The 18006-nt window shown below is 40.8% G+C and overlaps 2 protein-coding genes across 6 annotated transcripts in view; both read right to left on the reverse strand.

The window, feature by feature from the left end:
- Nucleotides 1-12601, reverse strand: mrpl44 (mitochondrial ribosomal protein L44). The gene is made up of 4 exons (XM_059994616.1): nucleotides 12394-12601; nucleotides 9838-10306; nucleotides 3877-4055; nucleotides 1-277 (listed from the first exon to the last, which is right to left on the reverse strand). The coding sequence occupies exons 1-4, from the start codon at nucleotides 12564-12566 to the stop codon at nucleotides 109-111; spliced, it is 990 nt and encodes a 329-aa protein (XP_059850599.1). The 5' UTR covers nucleotides 12567-12601; the 3' UTR covers nucleotides 1-108.
- Nucleotides 12602-15211: 2610 nt separating this feature from the next.
- mffa (mitochondrial fission factor a) overlaps nucleotides 15212-18006 on the reverse strand; it is a 35993-nt gene continuing 33198 nt past the window's right edge. For all 5 annotated transcript variants that reach the window (XM_059994646.1, XM_059994630.1, XM_059994636.1 and 2 more), the window contains 2 exons: nucleotides 17843-17927; nucleotides 15212-16410 (listed from right to left, as the gene is read on the reverse strand). In XM_059994646.1, the coding sequence (XP_059850629.1) occupies nucleotides 16279-16410; nucleotides 17843-17927 (217 nt within the window). In that variant the 3' untranslated portion in view covers nucleotides 15212-16278. The remainder of the gene's footprint in view (nucleotides 16411-17842; nucleotides 17928-18006) is intronic.

Genomic DNA, 18006 nt, shown 5'->3' on the forward strand with positions numbered 1-18006 from the left:
TTGATTTAAAAATTCTTTTATTTTTACAAAATTCTGAAGTTTACACAATGGTTAAAGTCACAAAAGAGAAGTAATACTCAGATGTGAATCACACAGGCTGACGCTGCTTTAACTGCTCAAAGCCTTGACTGCTTGAGGTTCCTTTGAGGGAATCGAGTAATCCCAAGGTGGTCTGCTTTCTGTATAGCCATACAATTTACGCAGTGCCACTCGTGCTGACTCTTCTTCAGCTACCAATATCGTTTCACCAGGTCCTTCTGCAATTAGCTGCTTATCACTGCAACAAAATGTTAAACAGCTTTTAAAAATAACAATTCACCAGTGCACCAGCATATCAACATGTCCAATACTACATGCACAACAGATACTGCTATAATTTGATAAAATGGTATTTAAAACTGAGCGACACGGCTCGAGGTGCTCCAGAGATCAGAAGCTGATTGGCACCACCTTTACAGAGTTTGTACATTCTCCCGGTGAACTGTACAGGTTTCTTCTGGGTGCTCTGATTTCCTCCCCGCTGTTCAAAGATGCACTGGCTAGTAGGTTAAGTGGTCATAGTAAACTATCCTGTGATTAAGTGGGTTGCTGGGCAGTGTGGCTCGCTGGGCCAGAAGGTGCTGTATCTCAAAATATATAAATAAAATAAAAAGTAGCAGCTTCAAAAACCATTCCATTTATCTAACTTCCAATAATTTCCCCCCCCCTCCCAATTCTCTTTTTTTGCTATTCCCCATTCCGGTTTCCCTCTCAACCATTCTCTTTTCACCTGCTCATCACTTCTCTCCAGTGCTCCTGCTCCTTCCCGTTCTTCAGTGTTCCACTGTCTTCTCCTATCAGACTGCTTTTTCTCTTCCAACCCTCACCTCTCAGCATCTCCCCTCCTGCACCTATCCACCTTCCCCCTCACCTGGTCTCACACACCACCTGCACAATACACACAAAGTGCTGGAGACCTGCCAGCTTGTACTCCTTCCCCTCCCCTCCCCACCTTATTCTGGCTTCTGTCCCCATTTCCTTTCTAGTCCTGATGAAGGACTGCAGCTTGAAATTTTGACTGTTAATTCTCCTCCATACATGTTGCCTGACATGCCTCATTACTCCAGAATTTTGAGTGCTGCTCAAGATTTCCACCCTTCTGCAGAATCTCTTGTGTTTACAACTATTAGCTGGTCAACCGGAAACAAAGAGCTGGTTGTTCAGGCAATACACTAAACAGTAGAATTAAAATGCATCTGTGGAACATTCAAAGAGCATTTCAGTTTTGGAACACGCATTTTCTCCTAAGCATTGTGTCGCTTATTTAATTTTTTTGCTCTAAGTGTCGATCTGATTCCTCCAGCTATTCTAATTGAGCTTTGATAACAAGTTGTGTCCTGTCCATTTCGCACATCATCCCTCTTGATGAGTCAGCTCATTTTCTCTCCAGTTCAAAATTAATTGTCATAAAATGTGGTTGTCACTGTATAATTATCATTAAAAATTTAATTGCACTTCTGCCAGTTTGTGTTTCTCTCATTAAAAAGTTTTGGAATTAATTGTTGAATGCTCACTAATGATTTCAAGTGATCAACTCCTTTCAGAACCTCCCAGGATAAAAATACCATACTAACTGGGATGAGAAGTGCCAAGTACAACCAACTTGCTGGGTCTTCAAAGATACCAAACATGAACCGAATATCCATCGACAGTGCATTCATAACCATAATATTTACCATCTACAGGACTAATTTCAGGAAATCATTAAGCTTTTTTCAACTGAACTAATGTTAACTTGAATTAGCCAAATTCAGCCTGATTGTTCAATGCTATGGCCTTTCCCCTAATAGGCTCAAGCACAAGCTGCTCTTAAAAAGCCATCTCATAGGCATTCAGCAGATTCCCTCTCTTGCGATCCAATACCAACCTGATTTTCCCAATCTCCTTGCATATTGAAGCCCCCATTACAATTGTGTCATTACCCTTATTACATGCCCTTTCCAGCTCCCTTTGCAATCTCAACCCCACATCTTAGCTATGATTTGGAGGCCTATATATGACTCCCATAATGGTTTTCTAACTCCACCCATTTTGATATTCTCTAACCCTATGTCACCACTTTCTAAAGATGTCATTCCATCTCTTACCAACAGGCCACACCACCACCTATACCTTCTTGCCTGTCCTTTCAATACAAAGTATATCCTTTGACATTAAGCTCCCAACTATGGCCTTCTTTCAGCCACGACTCAGTGATGGCCACCATGTTATACCAACCAATCTCTAATTATACCATGAGTTCATCAACCTTATTCAGAATACTATGTGCATTTAAATACTGCACCTCCAGTCCTGCATTCTTCACCCTTTTGAATTTTGCCTCTGTGGTACAATTGAACTCTTTGTTCTGTCTGCATCTGTACCCAATCACTGGCTTGTCCTTCCTTACATTCATATTATACCCATCATCTACTTGTAAACCTGCTGGCTCATCCTCACCTTTATCATCCTGGTTCCTATCCCTCTGCTATATTAGTTTAAACCACTCCCAACAACCCACAACCTATGGACTCAGTTTCAAGGAATCTTCACCTCATGTTCTTGATATTTATTGGTTTTTTTATTATTATTTCTTTCTTTTTGTATTTGCACGTTGGTTGAATGCCCAAGTTGGTGCAACATCTCATTGATTATGTTATGGCTAATCTCCCTGCAACACTGTTGTAAGAAACACATCTACATGAAACACTGTCATAGAAAAGCAGCGTCCATCATCAGCACCCAGGCCGAGCTCTTTTCTTGCTGCTGCCATCAGGTAGAAGGTACAAGAGGCTCACGACTCGCACCACCAGGCTCTTGAACAAAAGAGGGTAACTGCACTCATCTATTGAGATGTTCCCACAACAAATGACCTCACTTTAAGAACTCTTTATCTTGTTATTTCATGCTCGTTATTTACTGTTTTTTTTAAACTTGCATTTGCAGTTTGTTGTCTTCTATGCTCTACTTGATCTTTCGTTGATCCTGTTTAGTTACTATTCTATGAATTTACTGAGTATGCCCGCAGGAAAGAGAATCTTGGTGTTTATGTGGTGACTCTAATAATAAAATTTACTTTGAATTTATTATTCCATTATAGGTTTATTGATTAAGTGCTCAAAAAATGAATCTCAGGGTTGTATACTGTGACATATATGTACTTCGATAATAAGTTTACTTTGAGTTGTGCAAAATAGTATATTCCATGTACTGGAGTCCAAAGTCTTAAAACCTATCACCAAGGAGGTGCACTCAGCAACACCTCATCTTACTCTGCCACCACTAAACCAGTACCTTCATAAAGCACCCACAAAATGCTGGGGGAACCCAGCAGGCCAGGCAACATCTCTATCATGCCTCTGTCGTTCCCTTATTCCACTGATACATCTGACTTGTTCTTCTCCCTCTCAAGTTGCCATACGAATTCGATTAGATGCTGGGTTTCTCCAGCATTTTGTGTGTCTTTCTTGGATTTCCAGCATCTGAAAATTTTCTCTTGCTTGTTACTTCATAAAGCAACTGGCTTTCTCTCTCAAATGATGTGGATTAGAATGTTAGTTAAAGTATATATCACCACCCAGTGATATAGTGACAAGTAAGTATTTCACTACATACTCCTCCCCTACCCTCAATGTTCTATTTAGTTAACAACAAGTCTCCTCAACTTTATTCTGGAGAAGTGCCCAACTTTTCAGTAATTCTTCAGTGAAGTATTATCAATGTTTTATATCCACACTATTGGCAGGAAAGAATATATGGACAAAAAAAAACGGAATAAAATAACACCACTGATTTACACAATTCTTAATGCAACAGTTTGCATGTTCTTATCTGTTTGGTAACAAGTTCTCTCCCTACCTGTACAGTCCAACAAAATACAACGGAAGCACAGTGCCGGACCCAGACTGCCTGGTCAACCTGGGCTCAGGGAGGGGCACTTTCCTCTTCTTCAGTTCTTCCACCAAAAGTCCCATGGGATTAACGACACTCCAAATCTCAAATAGATCTTTGCCGATAAGTTGAGTAATTAGGAAGTCCTAGAAGAGGACAATAAATTCCAAAGTCCATTTTCTTTAGAATCAAACAAACTATGCACAATTCTTAGCAGTGCAGTAAATGCTGCTGCAGCCTCCTAGCTCCCCAGACTCAGCTTTCATTGTGACCTTGAGCTGCCCCCATGTTGCTTTCAGTACAGAGGTTTCTGCCTGGTGCTCCAGTGCCCTCCCAGATTTCACAGATGCCCTGGGAAGTTACCGGCTCTCCAAAGTTACTCCTCAGTATGAATGAGGGGCAAAAGAATCATAGGCAAATTGAAGGGCAAGTGAGAAAGAACAATTTACAAAGGTACAGGGAAATGAGAGGAAATATGACCCATGGAATTGTCCTACAAAGGGCTAGCATGGATTTAACAAGTTAAATTATCTTTCATTTCATACTATAAGTGAATGAATTCTGGATGGTTCAAGCCATCCTTCACGTGACTGACAAAAACAGCAAGCATTTGTAGTGCCTGATGAAAGAAAACAACAGAGCACATAGAGTCAGATGGAAACTAGAAGTCCATAGCCCAGTCCTCATTGGAGGATCAGAGGTGTAGAGGACTAGTAACTTTAAACTCCTGGGTATTACTACTTGGAGGACTTGTTCTGGACCCAGTTCGCAAGTGCAATTGCAAAGAAAGCGCAGCAGCATCTCTACTTCCTCAGGAGTTTGACCCAAAACTTTGACAAACTTCTATAGGTGTGTGGGGGAGAGTATATTGTCTGGCTGCATCACAGCCTGGTATGAAAACACCAATGCTTTTGAAAGAAAACTCCTACAAAAAGCAGTGGATTTGGCCCGGTACATCATGGATAAAGCCCTCCCAACCAATTAGCCCATCTACACGAAATGCTGCTCCCACCCCAGACCATGCTCTTTTCTCGCTGCTGCCATCAGGTAGCAGGTACAAGGACCTCAGGACATGCACCACCAGGTTCAAGAACAGCTACTACCCCTCAACCATCAGGCTCTCGAACAAAAGGGGATAACTAAGCTCAACTTCACTTGCCCCATCTTCAAACTGTTCCCACAACCAATGATCTCACTTTCAAGGACTCTTTATCACACTGTTTCATGTTCTTGTTTTTTTTGCTATTTATTTTTATTTGCACAGTTTGTTGTCTTCTGCACTCAGGCTGATCTTCTATTGATCCTGTTATAGTTACTATTTTATAATTTGTTGTGTTGCCCACAAGTAGATGAATCGCAGGGTTGTATTTTCAAGTTGTCCAATTGTGTCTCAGATCGGAGTTCTGAGAGGCTGGACTGCGCAGGCGCGTGAGGAGGCCTGGGAAGGAGGGAAGATATAAAAAGAACGCAGCCTTAAGAAGCGGGCAGCGGAGTGTGCCGGGAGCAGAGTGTAGGGCTTGGGCTCAGGGGGCTTAGGCAGAAGAGGGCACAGTAGGCTTATCTTTTAGTTCTTGTTATTTTCAGTTATTCGGGAAGTATGAGTGTGAGGACAGCAATTTGTTGTTCTCGGTGTCGGATGTGGGAGGTCCTGGAGTCGCCGAGCCTCCCGGACGTCCACATCTGCGCCAGGTGCGCCGAACTGCAGCTCCTGAGGGACCGAGTTAGGGAACTGGAGCTGCAGCTCGATGACCTTCGCCTGGTCAGGGAGAGTGAGGAGGTGATAGAGAGGAGTTACAGGCAGGTGGTCACTCCGGGGCCACGGGAGGCAGATAGGTGGGTCACGGTCAGGAAGGGGAAGAGGCAGGTACTAGAGAGTACCCTGGTGGCTGTACCCCTTGACAATAAGTACTCATGTTTGAGTACTGTTGGGGGGGACAGCCTACCTGGTGGAAGTGACAGTGGCCGGGCTTCCGGCACAGAGGATGGCCCTGTAGCTCAGAAGGGTAGGGATAGAAGGAAGAGGACCATAGTAATAGGGGACTCGATAGTCAGGGGTTCAGACAGGCGGTTCTGTGGAGGTGATCGGGAGTCCTGGATGGTAATTTGCCTCCCTGGTGCCAGGGTTCGGGAAGTTTCTGATCGCGTCCAAGATTTCCTGAAGTGGGAGGGTGAGGAGCCAGAGGTCGTGGTACATATAGGTACCAATGACATAGGTAGGAAAGGGGAAGAGGTCCTGAAACGAGGGAGTTAGGAAGGCAGTTAAGAAGAAGGACTGCAAAGGTAGTAATCTCGGGATTACTGCCTGTGCCACGCAACAGTGACAGTAGGAATAGAATTAGGTGGAGGATGAATGCGTGGCTGTGGGATTGGAGCAGGGGGCAGGGATTCAAGTTTCTGGATCATTGGGACCTCTTCTGGGGCAGACGTGACCTGTTCAAGAAGGACGGGTTACACTTGAATCTTGGGGGGATCAATATCCTAGCGGGGAGGTTTGCTAGGGCTACAGGGCAGACTTTAAACTAGTAAGATGGGGGGGGGGGGGGGCGGGAATCAATTTGAGGAAATCATGGGAGAAGAGGTTAGTTCACCAGTAGAGCAAGTAAATAGACAATCTGTGAGGGAGGAAAGGCAGGTGATGGAGAAGGGATGCTCTCAGCCCGAAGATGTAGGGGAGAAGAAAGAAAAGGATAATAAATTTGAATGCATTGTTAGGGATGAAAAGAGAGGAGGGGGTGGAGAGTATCTTAAATGTATCTATTTTAATGCTAGGAGCATTGTAAGAAAGGTGGAAGAGCTTAAAGCGTGGATTGATAACTGGAATTATGATGTTTTAGCTATTAGTGAAACATGGTTGCAGGAAGGGTGTGATTGGCAACTAAATATTCCTGGATTTAGTTGCTTCAGGTGTGATAGAGTAGGAGGGGCCAGAGGAGGAGGTGTTGCATTGCTTGTCCGAGAAAATCTTAAGGCGGTGCTTTAGAAGGATAGATTAGAGAGCTCCTCGAGGGAGACTATTTGGGTGGAATTGAGGAATGGGAAGGGTGTAGTAACACTGATAGGAGTGTATTATAGGCCACCTAATGGGGAGCGTGAGTTGGAAGGGCAAATGTGTAAGGAGATAGCAGATATTTGTAGTAAACACAAGGTGGTGATTGTGGGAGATTTTAATTTTCCACACGTAGACTGGGAAGCTCATTCTGTGAAAGGGCTGGATGGTTTAGAGTTTGTGAAATGTGTGCAGGATAGTTTTTTGCAACAATACATAGAAGTACCGACTAGAGATGGGGCAGTGTTGGATCTCCTGTTAGGGAATGCGATAGGTCAGCTGACAGATGTATGTGTTGGGGAGCACTTCGGGTCCAGTGATCACAATAGCATTAGCTTCAATATAATTATGGAGAAGGACAGGACAGGACCTAGAGTTGAGATTTTTGATTGGAGAAAGGCTAACTTTGAGGAGGTGCGAAGGGATTTAGGGAGAGTGGATTGGGTCAAGTTGTTTTATGGGAAGGATGTAATAGAGAAATGGAGGTCATTTAAGGGTGAAATTATGAGGGTACAGAATCTTTATGTTCCTGTTAGGTTGAAAGGAAAGGTTAAAGGTTTGAAAGCACAATGGTTTTCAAGGGATATTAGAAATTTGGTTCGGAAAAAGAGGGATGTCTACAATAGATATAGGCAGCGTGGAGTAAAGGAATTGCTCGAGGAATATAAAGAATGTAAAAGGAATCTTAAGAAAGAGATTAGAAAAGCTAAAAGAAGATACGAGGTTGGTTTGGCAAATAAGGTGAAAGTAAATCCGAAAGGTTTCTACAGTTATATTAAAAGCAAGAGGATAGTGAGGGATAAAATTGGCCCCTTAGAGAATCAGAGTGGTCAGCTATGTGAGGAGCCGAGGGAGATGGGAGAAATTTTGAACAATTTCTTCTCTTCGGTATTCACTAAGGAGAAGGATATTGAATTGTGTAAGGTGTGGGAAACAAGTAAGGAAGTTATGGAACCTATGACAATTAAAGAGGTGGAAGTACTGGCGCTTTTAAGAAATTTAAAAGTGGATAAATCTCCGGGTCCTGACAGGATAGACAATAAACAATAGGTGCAGAAGTAGACCATTCAGCCCCTCGAGTCTGCACCGCCATTCTGAGATCATGGCTGATCATTCACTATCAATACCCAGTCCCTGCCTTGTCCCCATATCCCTTGATTCCCCTATCCATCAGACATGAGGGAAGTTAGTGTAGAAATAGCAGGAGCTCTGACGGAGATCTTTAAGATGTCATTAGAAACGGGGATTGTACCAGAGGATTGGCATATTGCTCATGTGGTTCCATTGTTTAAAAAGGGTTCTAGAAGTAAGCCTAGCAATTATAGACCTGTCAGTTTGACATCAGTGGTGGGTAAATTAATGGAAAGTATTCTTAGAGATAGTATTTATAATTATCTGGATAAACAGGATCTAATTAGGAGTAGCCAGCATGGATTTGTGCGTGGAAGGTCATGTTTGACAAACCTTATTGAATTTTTTGAAGAAGTTACGAGGAATGTTGACGAGGGTAAGGCAGTGGATGTAGTCTATATGGACTTCAGCAAAGCCTTTGACAAAGTTCCACATGGAAGGTTAGTTAAGAAGGTTCAGTCACAACCGATGGTATTAATGCTGGAGTAATAAAATGGATTCAACAGTGGCTAGATGGGAGATGCCAGAGAGTAGTGGTGGATAATCGTTTATCGGGATGGAGGCCGGTGACTAGCGGGGTGCCTCAGGGATCTGTTTTGGGCCCAATGTTGTTTGTAATATACATAAATGATCTGGGTGATGGGGTGGTAAATTGGATTAGTAAGTATGCCGATGATACTAAGGTAGGAGGTGTTGTGGATAATGAGGTGGGTTTTCAAAGCTTGCAGGGAGATTTATGCCGGTTAGAAGAATGGGCTGAACGTTGGCAGATGGAGTTTAATGCTGAGAAGTGTGAGGTTCTACATTTTGGCAGGAATAATCCAAATAGAACATACAGGGTAAATGGTAGGGCATTGAGGAATGCAGAGGAACAGAGAGATCTAGGAATAACAGTGCATAGTTCCCTGAAGGTGGAGTCTCATGTAGATAGGGTGGTGAAGAAGGCTTTTGGAACGCTGGCCTTTATAAATCAAAGCATTGAGTACAGAAGTTGGAATGTAATGTTAAAATTGTACAAGGCATTGGTAAGGCCAAATTTAGAATATTGTGTGCAGTTCTGGTCACCAAATTATAGGAAAGATATCAATAAATTAGAGAGAGTGCAGAGACGATTTACTAGGATGTTACCTGGGTTTCAGCACTTAAGTTACAGAGAAAGGTTGAACAAGTTAGGTCTCTATTCATTGGAGCGTAGGAGGTTGAGGGGGGGATTTGATCGAGGTATTTAAAATTTTGAGAGGGATAGATAGAGTTGACGTGAATAGGCTGTTTCCATTGAGAGTAGGGGAGATTCAAACGAGAGGACATGATTTGAGAGTTAGGGGGCAGAAGTTTAAGGGAAACACGAGGGGGTATTTCTTTACTCAGAGAGTGATAACTGTGTGAAATGAGCTTCCTGTAGAAGTAGTAGAGGCCAGTTCAGTTGTGTCATTTAAGGTAAAATTGGATAGGTATATGGATAGGAAAGGAGTGGAGGGTTATGGGCTGAGTGCGGGTAGGTAGGACTAGGTGAGATTAAGAGTTCGGCACGGACTAGGAGGGCCGAGATGGCCTGTTTCCGTGCTGTGATTGTTATATGGTTATATGGTGACATATATATACTTCAATAATAAAATTACTTTGAATAGAAACAACCAGTGTTATACATTTGCATGCTGACCAAATACAAGTTGTGACACAGTGCTTACTTTCCACTACAGTCTTTTTTTACATTCTACATGTACAATCCCCAAGCCTACCCAGTAACTTACCCGGATAAATAAGCTGGCTTTTTCAGTTCCACTACTCTCAATCAAAGCTCCAACAATAGCAAAGAATGTCTTCTGTAAAACCTCCAGTGGCACTGGGAACTCTGCACTTAGTACCAAGTCTTCCACGGCCAAGTTCTTGGCAACATGGCACACAACCTGTGACCCTGTGACATAACTAGTAAGTGCCTGAATACCGTCATCAGGCAAATTTGGATAGGCACGACTAAAAGAGTCTTGGAGATAAGCAGTGGCGAACACTGAGCCTCTCTCAGATAAATCCCGATTGTCTTTGAGATTTAATTTTATGTTCTCTTTGTCAAGTTTAAGATCTTGCTGCTGTGCTTCCTCGGGGGTAATGTAAAAGGGATTAATGAATGCTGTTTTGAGAAGATCCAATTTGAAGTTCTCATGAAGACGATAGCCAAAGGCCTCTACTTCAGCATGGTAGTCCCAGTTTGGCTGCTGCGATCTAATGATGCAACAAAATATTTAAAATTCAGTTCCATACAACATTCTTTCCTAATACAATTCAAACATATTATATAATAATTTTAATTAAAGCATATTTATGTTAAATAATGCATCCTGTCTTAAGATTTCTGACATATCACCATTGTTTTCAATTCAGACAAGATATCCCAGAGGTCTCTTACAGTAATTTTCTTGCCCTTGTCATATCTTTTGTCTGTACTTGAAGTTTACATTCCCTCAAGCAAATGAAAAATATGACATGAGAATCACACCTCACTACTTCAAGGTACAGTCTATCAGTTGGCTGCACTTGGGGGGGGGGGGGGGGAGGAGGGGGAATCCAAGCCTCTGATGTACATCTACTCAGTGGTCCCAGCAGCTTAATAGGATAATCACATATATAACAGAATAGATTTTCTTTTCCATTCTCACGGTGTTATATACATTTTGAGTGCAGAATGCATCATGAATCAAACTACTAACACATTAAATTGCGGTTTATTGCATTACATAGCCAAAGCTTTTCTAGAATGTGCGTGTTCTCTCTTGCTTCACACCACAATGTGAAGAAGTCAGGCATGAGCCTTTCATCTTCTTTCCATTAAATTTTGACATTATTCACAGACAAGAGCTCAGGCTCCACTGATAGCAAATAGCTCTACCACTGAACTTCACCTTTGGCATGCCTCATTACTTGTCCACTATTTCATTTTGGATGAGTCAGAATTTCAAAAACTTACATTCGTGAGGAGTCTTTAACATATAGAAACCAATTCAATCTTTGTGTGATTGGCAGGAGGCAAAGTGTGGGAATAAAGGAAGCCTTTTCTGGTTGACTGCTGGTGACTAGTGTGTTCCACAGGGTTAGGTGATGGGACCACTTCTTTTTACAGAAGCTAGAATTGATGGCTTTGTGGCCAAATTTGCAGATAATACAAAGATAGGTAGAAGGGCAGGTAGTCTGAATAAGGTCTGGGACAGATTAGGAGAATGAGCAATTAAGTGGCAAATCACAGAGTTGGGAAGTGTATGGTCATGCACTTTGACAGAAGGATAAAAAGTGTAGACTATTTTCTAAATGGGAAGAAAATTCAAAAATCTTGGCAAAGCTACTTGGGAGTCCTTGTGCAGGATTCCTTAAGGTTAATTTGCAGGTTGAGTCCATGGTGAGGAAGGCAAATGCAATGCTAACACTCATTTCGAGAGGGCTAGAATATAAAATCAAGGATATAATGCTGAGGTTTTCTAAGACAATGGTGAAACCTCACCTTGAGTATCGCAAGCAGATTTGGGCCCCTTATTTAATAAAGAATGTGCTGACATTTGAGAGGGTTCAGAAGAGGTTTAAGAGGATGATTCCAGGAATGAAAGGCTTATCATGAGCAGCAATTGATGGCTTTGGGACTTTACTGGCTGGAATTTAAAAGAATGAGAGGATCTCATTGAAACCCATCGAATGTTGAAAGGTCTTTAGATAGAGTGGATGCTGAGAAGGTTTCCTGTGGTGGGTGAGTCAAGGACTAGAGAGCACAGACTCAGAATAGAGGGACATCCATTTAGAACAGAAATGAGGAGGAATTTCTTTAGCCGGAGGGCAGTGAATCTGTGGAATTGGTTGCCACAGGCAGCTGTGAAGGCCAGGTCATTAGATATATTTAAGGCGGAGGTTGATTAGTCGGGCCATGTAAAGTTACTGGGAGAAGGCAGGAAAATGGATCAGCCATGATGAAATGGTGGAGAAGATGGGCCTTATGGTTTTATCCTTATGGTCTTATTCTAAAAAATCATGCTCTGTGTGGTACTGTTCTCGACTCTATACGTAGATTCATACATGCACTAAGGCACTCTATATGTAGATTAAGTCTGATACTGCATACACCTCCAATTCTATGATTTGCGCCATGTCCAATAAACTCTCAAGATTTCTGCACTTTGCTTCACTTAAACGGATTCCAATTCTACGTCATGATCTGCAAAGTACAATTATCTCTCAGAACATTTCACCCCGATTAAGGCGCTCGCCCACCCCAGGACCCAACCCGTTCACCTCGGTGACCGAGGGCTGGCACACTCACTCATACGCACCGGGGCTTGGGTGGTGGAGGACCCTCCAGTTTCCTTTTCCTTTCCTTCAGCAATACGTAGGACTTCATCCATCGTTTCTTCTCCCTAATCTGAGTGTATAGGATTGTCTGCCTCGCAGTAAACGCTGGCCGGAGGGCACCAAAGACATGACGGAAACCAAACGACGAAGCCATGACACATCCCGACCTCCCGAACTGCGTTTGCGCACCGAAAACCTAGCCGGCCTTCGAGACTGCGCCTGCGTTCCTACGATCCAATACATTGCGCTTGCGCACTTGACAATTGCCGGCGAAGCACTCGTGTAAATACTGCCCATGCGCCCCTGATTCCCTGCTTACTCTTCAAAGAGTGTTATATATTGATCAAATAACGATAAAAATACAAAATAATTCCCTACTATTTTCCTTTTCAGTACTGCTTATTTTATTACAAATAAAACAATAAAACTGGCAAGTGTCGTCTGAAAGCAAAAACATAGTAAAAGATGTTTTTGGTGCGGGAATGAGCTGGAGCCCGTCGCTCCCTTCGGGGTGCTGTCCTGCAGTGTTTGCTCGGTGAAAGACAAGTTGGATTCCTTACCGCGGCGCGCTTGCTTCAGGACAACATCCCTTGCACCATTAATCTACAATTCATGGCACTCAGGGATTTTGGCTAGTTTTTTGTGTGTCTGTATGCTTTACTGATATCGTAACTACACGTGCTGTGTGACCATTGGTACCGTGTTTTGCTCCTTGGCCCTGGAAGAATACTGGTTCATTTGGCTGCATCCATGTGTATTGTTGAATGGCAATTGAACTTGAGGTGAAGTAACTCATCAGAATTAAGAGTATATCCCTCAACTTGAAATCAACAGATTTTTACAACCGACAGGTGTTTTCCACCTACCAGTTCCTGCATAAATTACATTTTCGCACAAATTTTAGGATCTTTAACATAGTAACCTCAACTCCAGAATACAATAGCGCCCCTTCAGAACAGAAATGAGGAATTCCTTCAGCCAGAAGGTGGTGAATCTGTGAAACTAATTGCCCCAGACATCGTAGAGGCTGAGTCATTAGGCATATTTAAAGCAGAGGTTGATAAGTTCTTGACTAATAAGGGCATCAAAGGTTACGGTGAAAAGGCAGGAGAATGGGGTTGAGAGGAATAATAAATCAACCACAATGGAATGGTTTAATGCATGGGCTGAATAGCCTAATTCTGCTCCGAGGTATTTATGGTCAAGATGCATCACATAAAATTAAACAGCCAGAGAAGTATTATTAATAGACATAGCTGAAATGTTGGTTAGTGCATAGTGTTAAAATGGGTCTTAATGTGGATGGAATACGTGGATTAAGAATCTTATTTGTTGATGGAGGGGAAAAGTTGGAGCAGTATCTATTTTCAGAAAATGATGAAGATACCCAGCAGGTAAAACACTGTCTACGAAGAGTCAGATCAATGAACTTTCATCATTGGGGAAAAATGAGAAAACAAGATTGTTTACATAAAAGGGAAAAATAAGAACGATTGTCTGTGATTGGGTACATTTCAAGAACATCCAAATGACACAGATGCTGTTGGTGCTGTATATGAGAGGTAGATGAAGGTTTATTAAACATAGCCGATCTCACTGAAAAGTTTAAATGCAGACAAATGAATGAAGAAAGAGGAGAGAAAATGAAGCATTTTCTATCAATAGTGAAATGCAAAACACAGTAATTACATAAAATAGAATGCTGGATATAGTAGTTCAGAGTGTCTCAGTGAGGAGAGGATATCTTGATGATACAGATTGATGCAAATATGATGCCTTGGGAATGATTAATTTATAACAACAATTTTGTTTTGATGATTTTGCCACACTATTCAGCGTGATTGTGAGCAAATTTCTGTTCGAGTGGTATATTAGGGATAGGAGGTATGCACACAGGGCATAGCTTGGCCTGAAATTTTGACTGTTAGCTCTTTTCCATAAGTGCTGCCTGGCCTGCTGACTTCCTCCAGCATTTGGTCTGAGATGCATGGACTGTTATGGTCAGTCACTCACCACCACGTGACAAATTCACTAATAGAATTTTCTGGCATCAGATCAGTTATCAGGTAACACCTACCCACCAGTTAGGTGTTTGAGACCAATGCTATTTTCCAAGCATGTATTTGTCCTAGACTGTTGCACAACAATGTAAAATCTACTTCATATATCCAATCCAGCAAGCTCACTGTTACACAATTAACAGCTAATATTCATAAGCACACCTTATGCATTAGGAACTGTGATAACATTTAACAAACTGCAGTATGTGTGTGCAAAGTTGCAATACCTTTGAACAAGAGTTAAAATCTTTATTCCATAGTTTAATTATTTACAATCTTTAAAAAGTATTTTATTCTTTTATGATCTGGGCTTGATGTTAATTGATCAGCCTGACTGCACTGTCATCATCAGCTCAAACTACATCTTGCTGGCTGTGAGACAGAATTCAACACATTTATGTGGATCTGAACAGTCAAGATGTAGCATCACCATTTTATACTGCAACTTTAAGTAATTTTCAGGCATTGTACACGAGTTATTTAACAAATTTCAGCACTGTAGACAGGCTCTTTATTCCCTCTAAGTAATGCGACTAATGGTGTTTGGTTTTACTGTGTACAGTAGACTAGAAACTTACTTTAAATTATTGTATTGGCATGGAAGATATAAGCCTATACTTCCTGAAGCAGTTTCAGGCCTTGGATTTCTGGTGATATGACAATATCCTCTTCTCTTGGGTAACAAATATGATAGACTAACAAACATTAAAAATAAATTGCAATTGTCACACAGTCCAAGTGGAAGAAAAACAACACTCAATTTTAATTTTCTTTACAGCCATATCTAGTCAATAGTGTTGTACTTCCGATAATCCTCTGCAAGCCTGTTCACTTAAAAAGATAATCGAAAAAAAAAGTCTGCCACATAAAATATTTATATGACATATATTTATAAGTACACTTTCTTCAAAGTTACATTTGCATTCAATGCTCCTTCAATAAATGTCTTCAGTACAAGGTCAACATTGTAAAGTTGTACATCAGCAGGTCAAGATCAAAAAATACACTGTAAACATTTGTTTGATTCAAAAATTAATGGTCAAGGTTACACAATGACGACTCTTGTTCAGCATTCATAGAAAACATATTTCTCTTCCCATCCAAGTACATATATTTTCAGAACAATTTGTTTGGGAATTTTTCTGTTTAATTACCATTAACACTGAAAAAATTAGTCCTATCTTTTCAAATATAGCCACAGCACATGGTGATATTCAAAATAAAAATCAATGGAAGTGGAATATATTTTTGACACAGATCTGCGAATTTTATTGCCTTGGCCTATATTTATTTTCTCCAATGACTTTGAAAGGAATATGAAGGATCTATAGCCCAAAAGTCAACTTCATTACAAAATGAAGTAGAAGGAAATATGATTCTTGGTCATATATATGCAGCTCTTGCAAAATCTTCAAATTTAACCTTTCTCATCATAAAGTAAAAGTTAAAAAAATGCATTCTGAGCTTTATTCTCTGTTCTGTTTTATAATAATGCTCCCCTGGACCTACACATCAGGTTTAATTACATGTTTAAAAAAATACTGAAAACTACACATTCTCTAATTACAGACATGCAAAATGATTTTTAATAAAGTGAGCTAATAAATATTTAAAGTTGAGGCAACAATATATTCTCTTGTCCACATTATTCCTTTCCCCGTGTTACAAGGAGTGAGCAATCAGTGCAAGAACCTGGAGAAAAGTCTATATGGTACGGAAGAGGCAAAAACCTTTGACCACTTGTATCGCCAACTGTTTCTGAGAGAACCGGTATTCATTTAGCACAAGATCTGTTTGATACAGTGCTCAGCGCCGTAACCAGAGCCAGCTATTAATCAACCAGAACCCCACAGTGATTGAATACACAATGATTTCACGGCGAGTACGTTCACGGTTTTCTTCCTCTAGAAGCTGCAGCCGACGATTCAGTTTAATTATCTGACGGAAAGATAGTAAATAAATATAAGATAGAAAGAAATATGCCAAACATTTTTGTTCGAAGCAGGTTATAAAACAGTGAGTTTGCATTGTATTTTTAACTGTAGATTTTTTTAATAAGTTGGAAGGCAAGGGGAACAATAGCAAAAGCATTATTTTATTTTCCTTTCTTTATTACAAGGTGCTAAAGACATACAAACCATTGTATTTACAGTACTGTGTAAAAGTCTTAGCTGCATATATAATTTTATTTATTAGGTGTATATATTATTTTATTTATATGTAATTTTATTGCACAGTACTGCTGTGCAAAAAAAACACAAAATTATCATATGTGAGTGATGATAACCCTGATTCTAATATGGGTCTTTATTGTGTACTGACAGCGGGAAGGGGACAGGCGGGAGAATCATGGTTGAGAAAAGGGGTAGGGAACAGGAAGCACCATAGACACACTTTGTAATGTAAACCAATTGTTTAGAATCAAATGACCTTGCCTGGTTTCTCAGGGCTGGGTGTGTCTGCACCTATGCCACTCCTGCCCCTGGCATTCCTCTTCTACCACCTGTCCCACACCCCTCCCATGGTGCTCCCCCTCGTCATTCCCAATATCCTTTGGTCCCACCAGATTTACAAACCTACTCTCGCTCCATGTTGACAGATACAGTACTGTGCAAAAGTCTTAGACACCCTAGCTCTATATGTGTGCCCAAGACTTTTGCACAGTACTATATATAAACTCTTTAACTGCAAAACATCTCAAGAAATAGGCACATACTCAAATATAGTTTTATATTAAACCACACCATTAGATATTAAAACTGACCAAAATCTTAATCGAAAAAGTAGAGTGGAAAATTTGTTGAGGAAATTACAGAACTTACAGCATTTGTAGACAAATTTGTTCAAGCCATAAAAATTGGGAGATGCATTTATTATCAGTGATTCATTGCATGAGATGATTACAGAAATTAAGACAGATAAGGGCACGGAAGTAATTATAAACAAGGCTGAAAATCTTAAGATTAGGGGTTTGTTTAAAAAGAAAGCTAGTGTCAATCTTAGCAGTGAGTATGTGGTCACCCAAGCCTCTGCACAAGCCAGGATGTGTTGGAATATTCAGGTCTGCATGTAGCAAATGAGAAGATGAAACAGTCAGGGATATTTTGTTGGTGGAAATAATTTAAACAATGGGTTAGACAGCGAGGCAAAACTTGAAGACAAATATAATGCAAATTGTGAAAACTTTGTTTTATTTTCAGATAGCTGTCAATCTATGGGAAGGGAAGCTTCTGGGCCAAAAATGATTGCAACCCCTAAGCACCTATCAAAGATGTTCCTCAAATAACTTGCCAGAGTTTCACACAATCATGACTATTCATTTGCTGAATACTAGCTTGACAAGAGTTTATAAATTAATATAATTCAGTACCTGTCTTCGTAGGGAAACAGAATCCACAAGAGCCACATCATCTTGTGTTCCTTCCAATGCAGGGTCATAGTTGGAAAGGCTATACCTACAAACAAAATGAGATTATTTTAAGATCCAAATTAGCAATAGTTCTTTCTATTCAACTTTATCAAAAGATAAAAAAA

Source organism: Hypanus sabinus, chromosome 2 (genome assembly GCF_030144855.1).
Source record: "Hypanus sabinus isolate sHypSab1 chromosome 2, sHypSab1.hap1, whole genome shotgun sequence".
NCBI classification, from domain to species: Eukaryota; Metazoa; Chordata; class Chondrichthyes; order Myliobatiformes; family Dasyatidae; genus Hypanus; species Hypanus sabinus.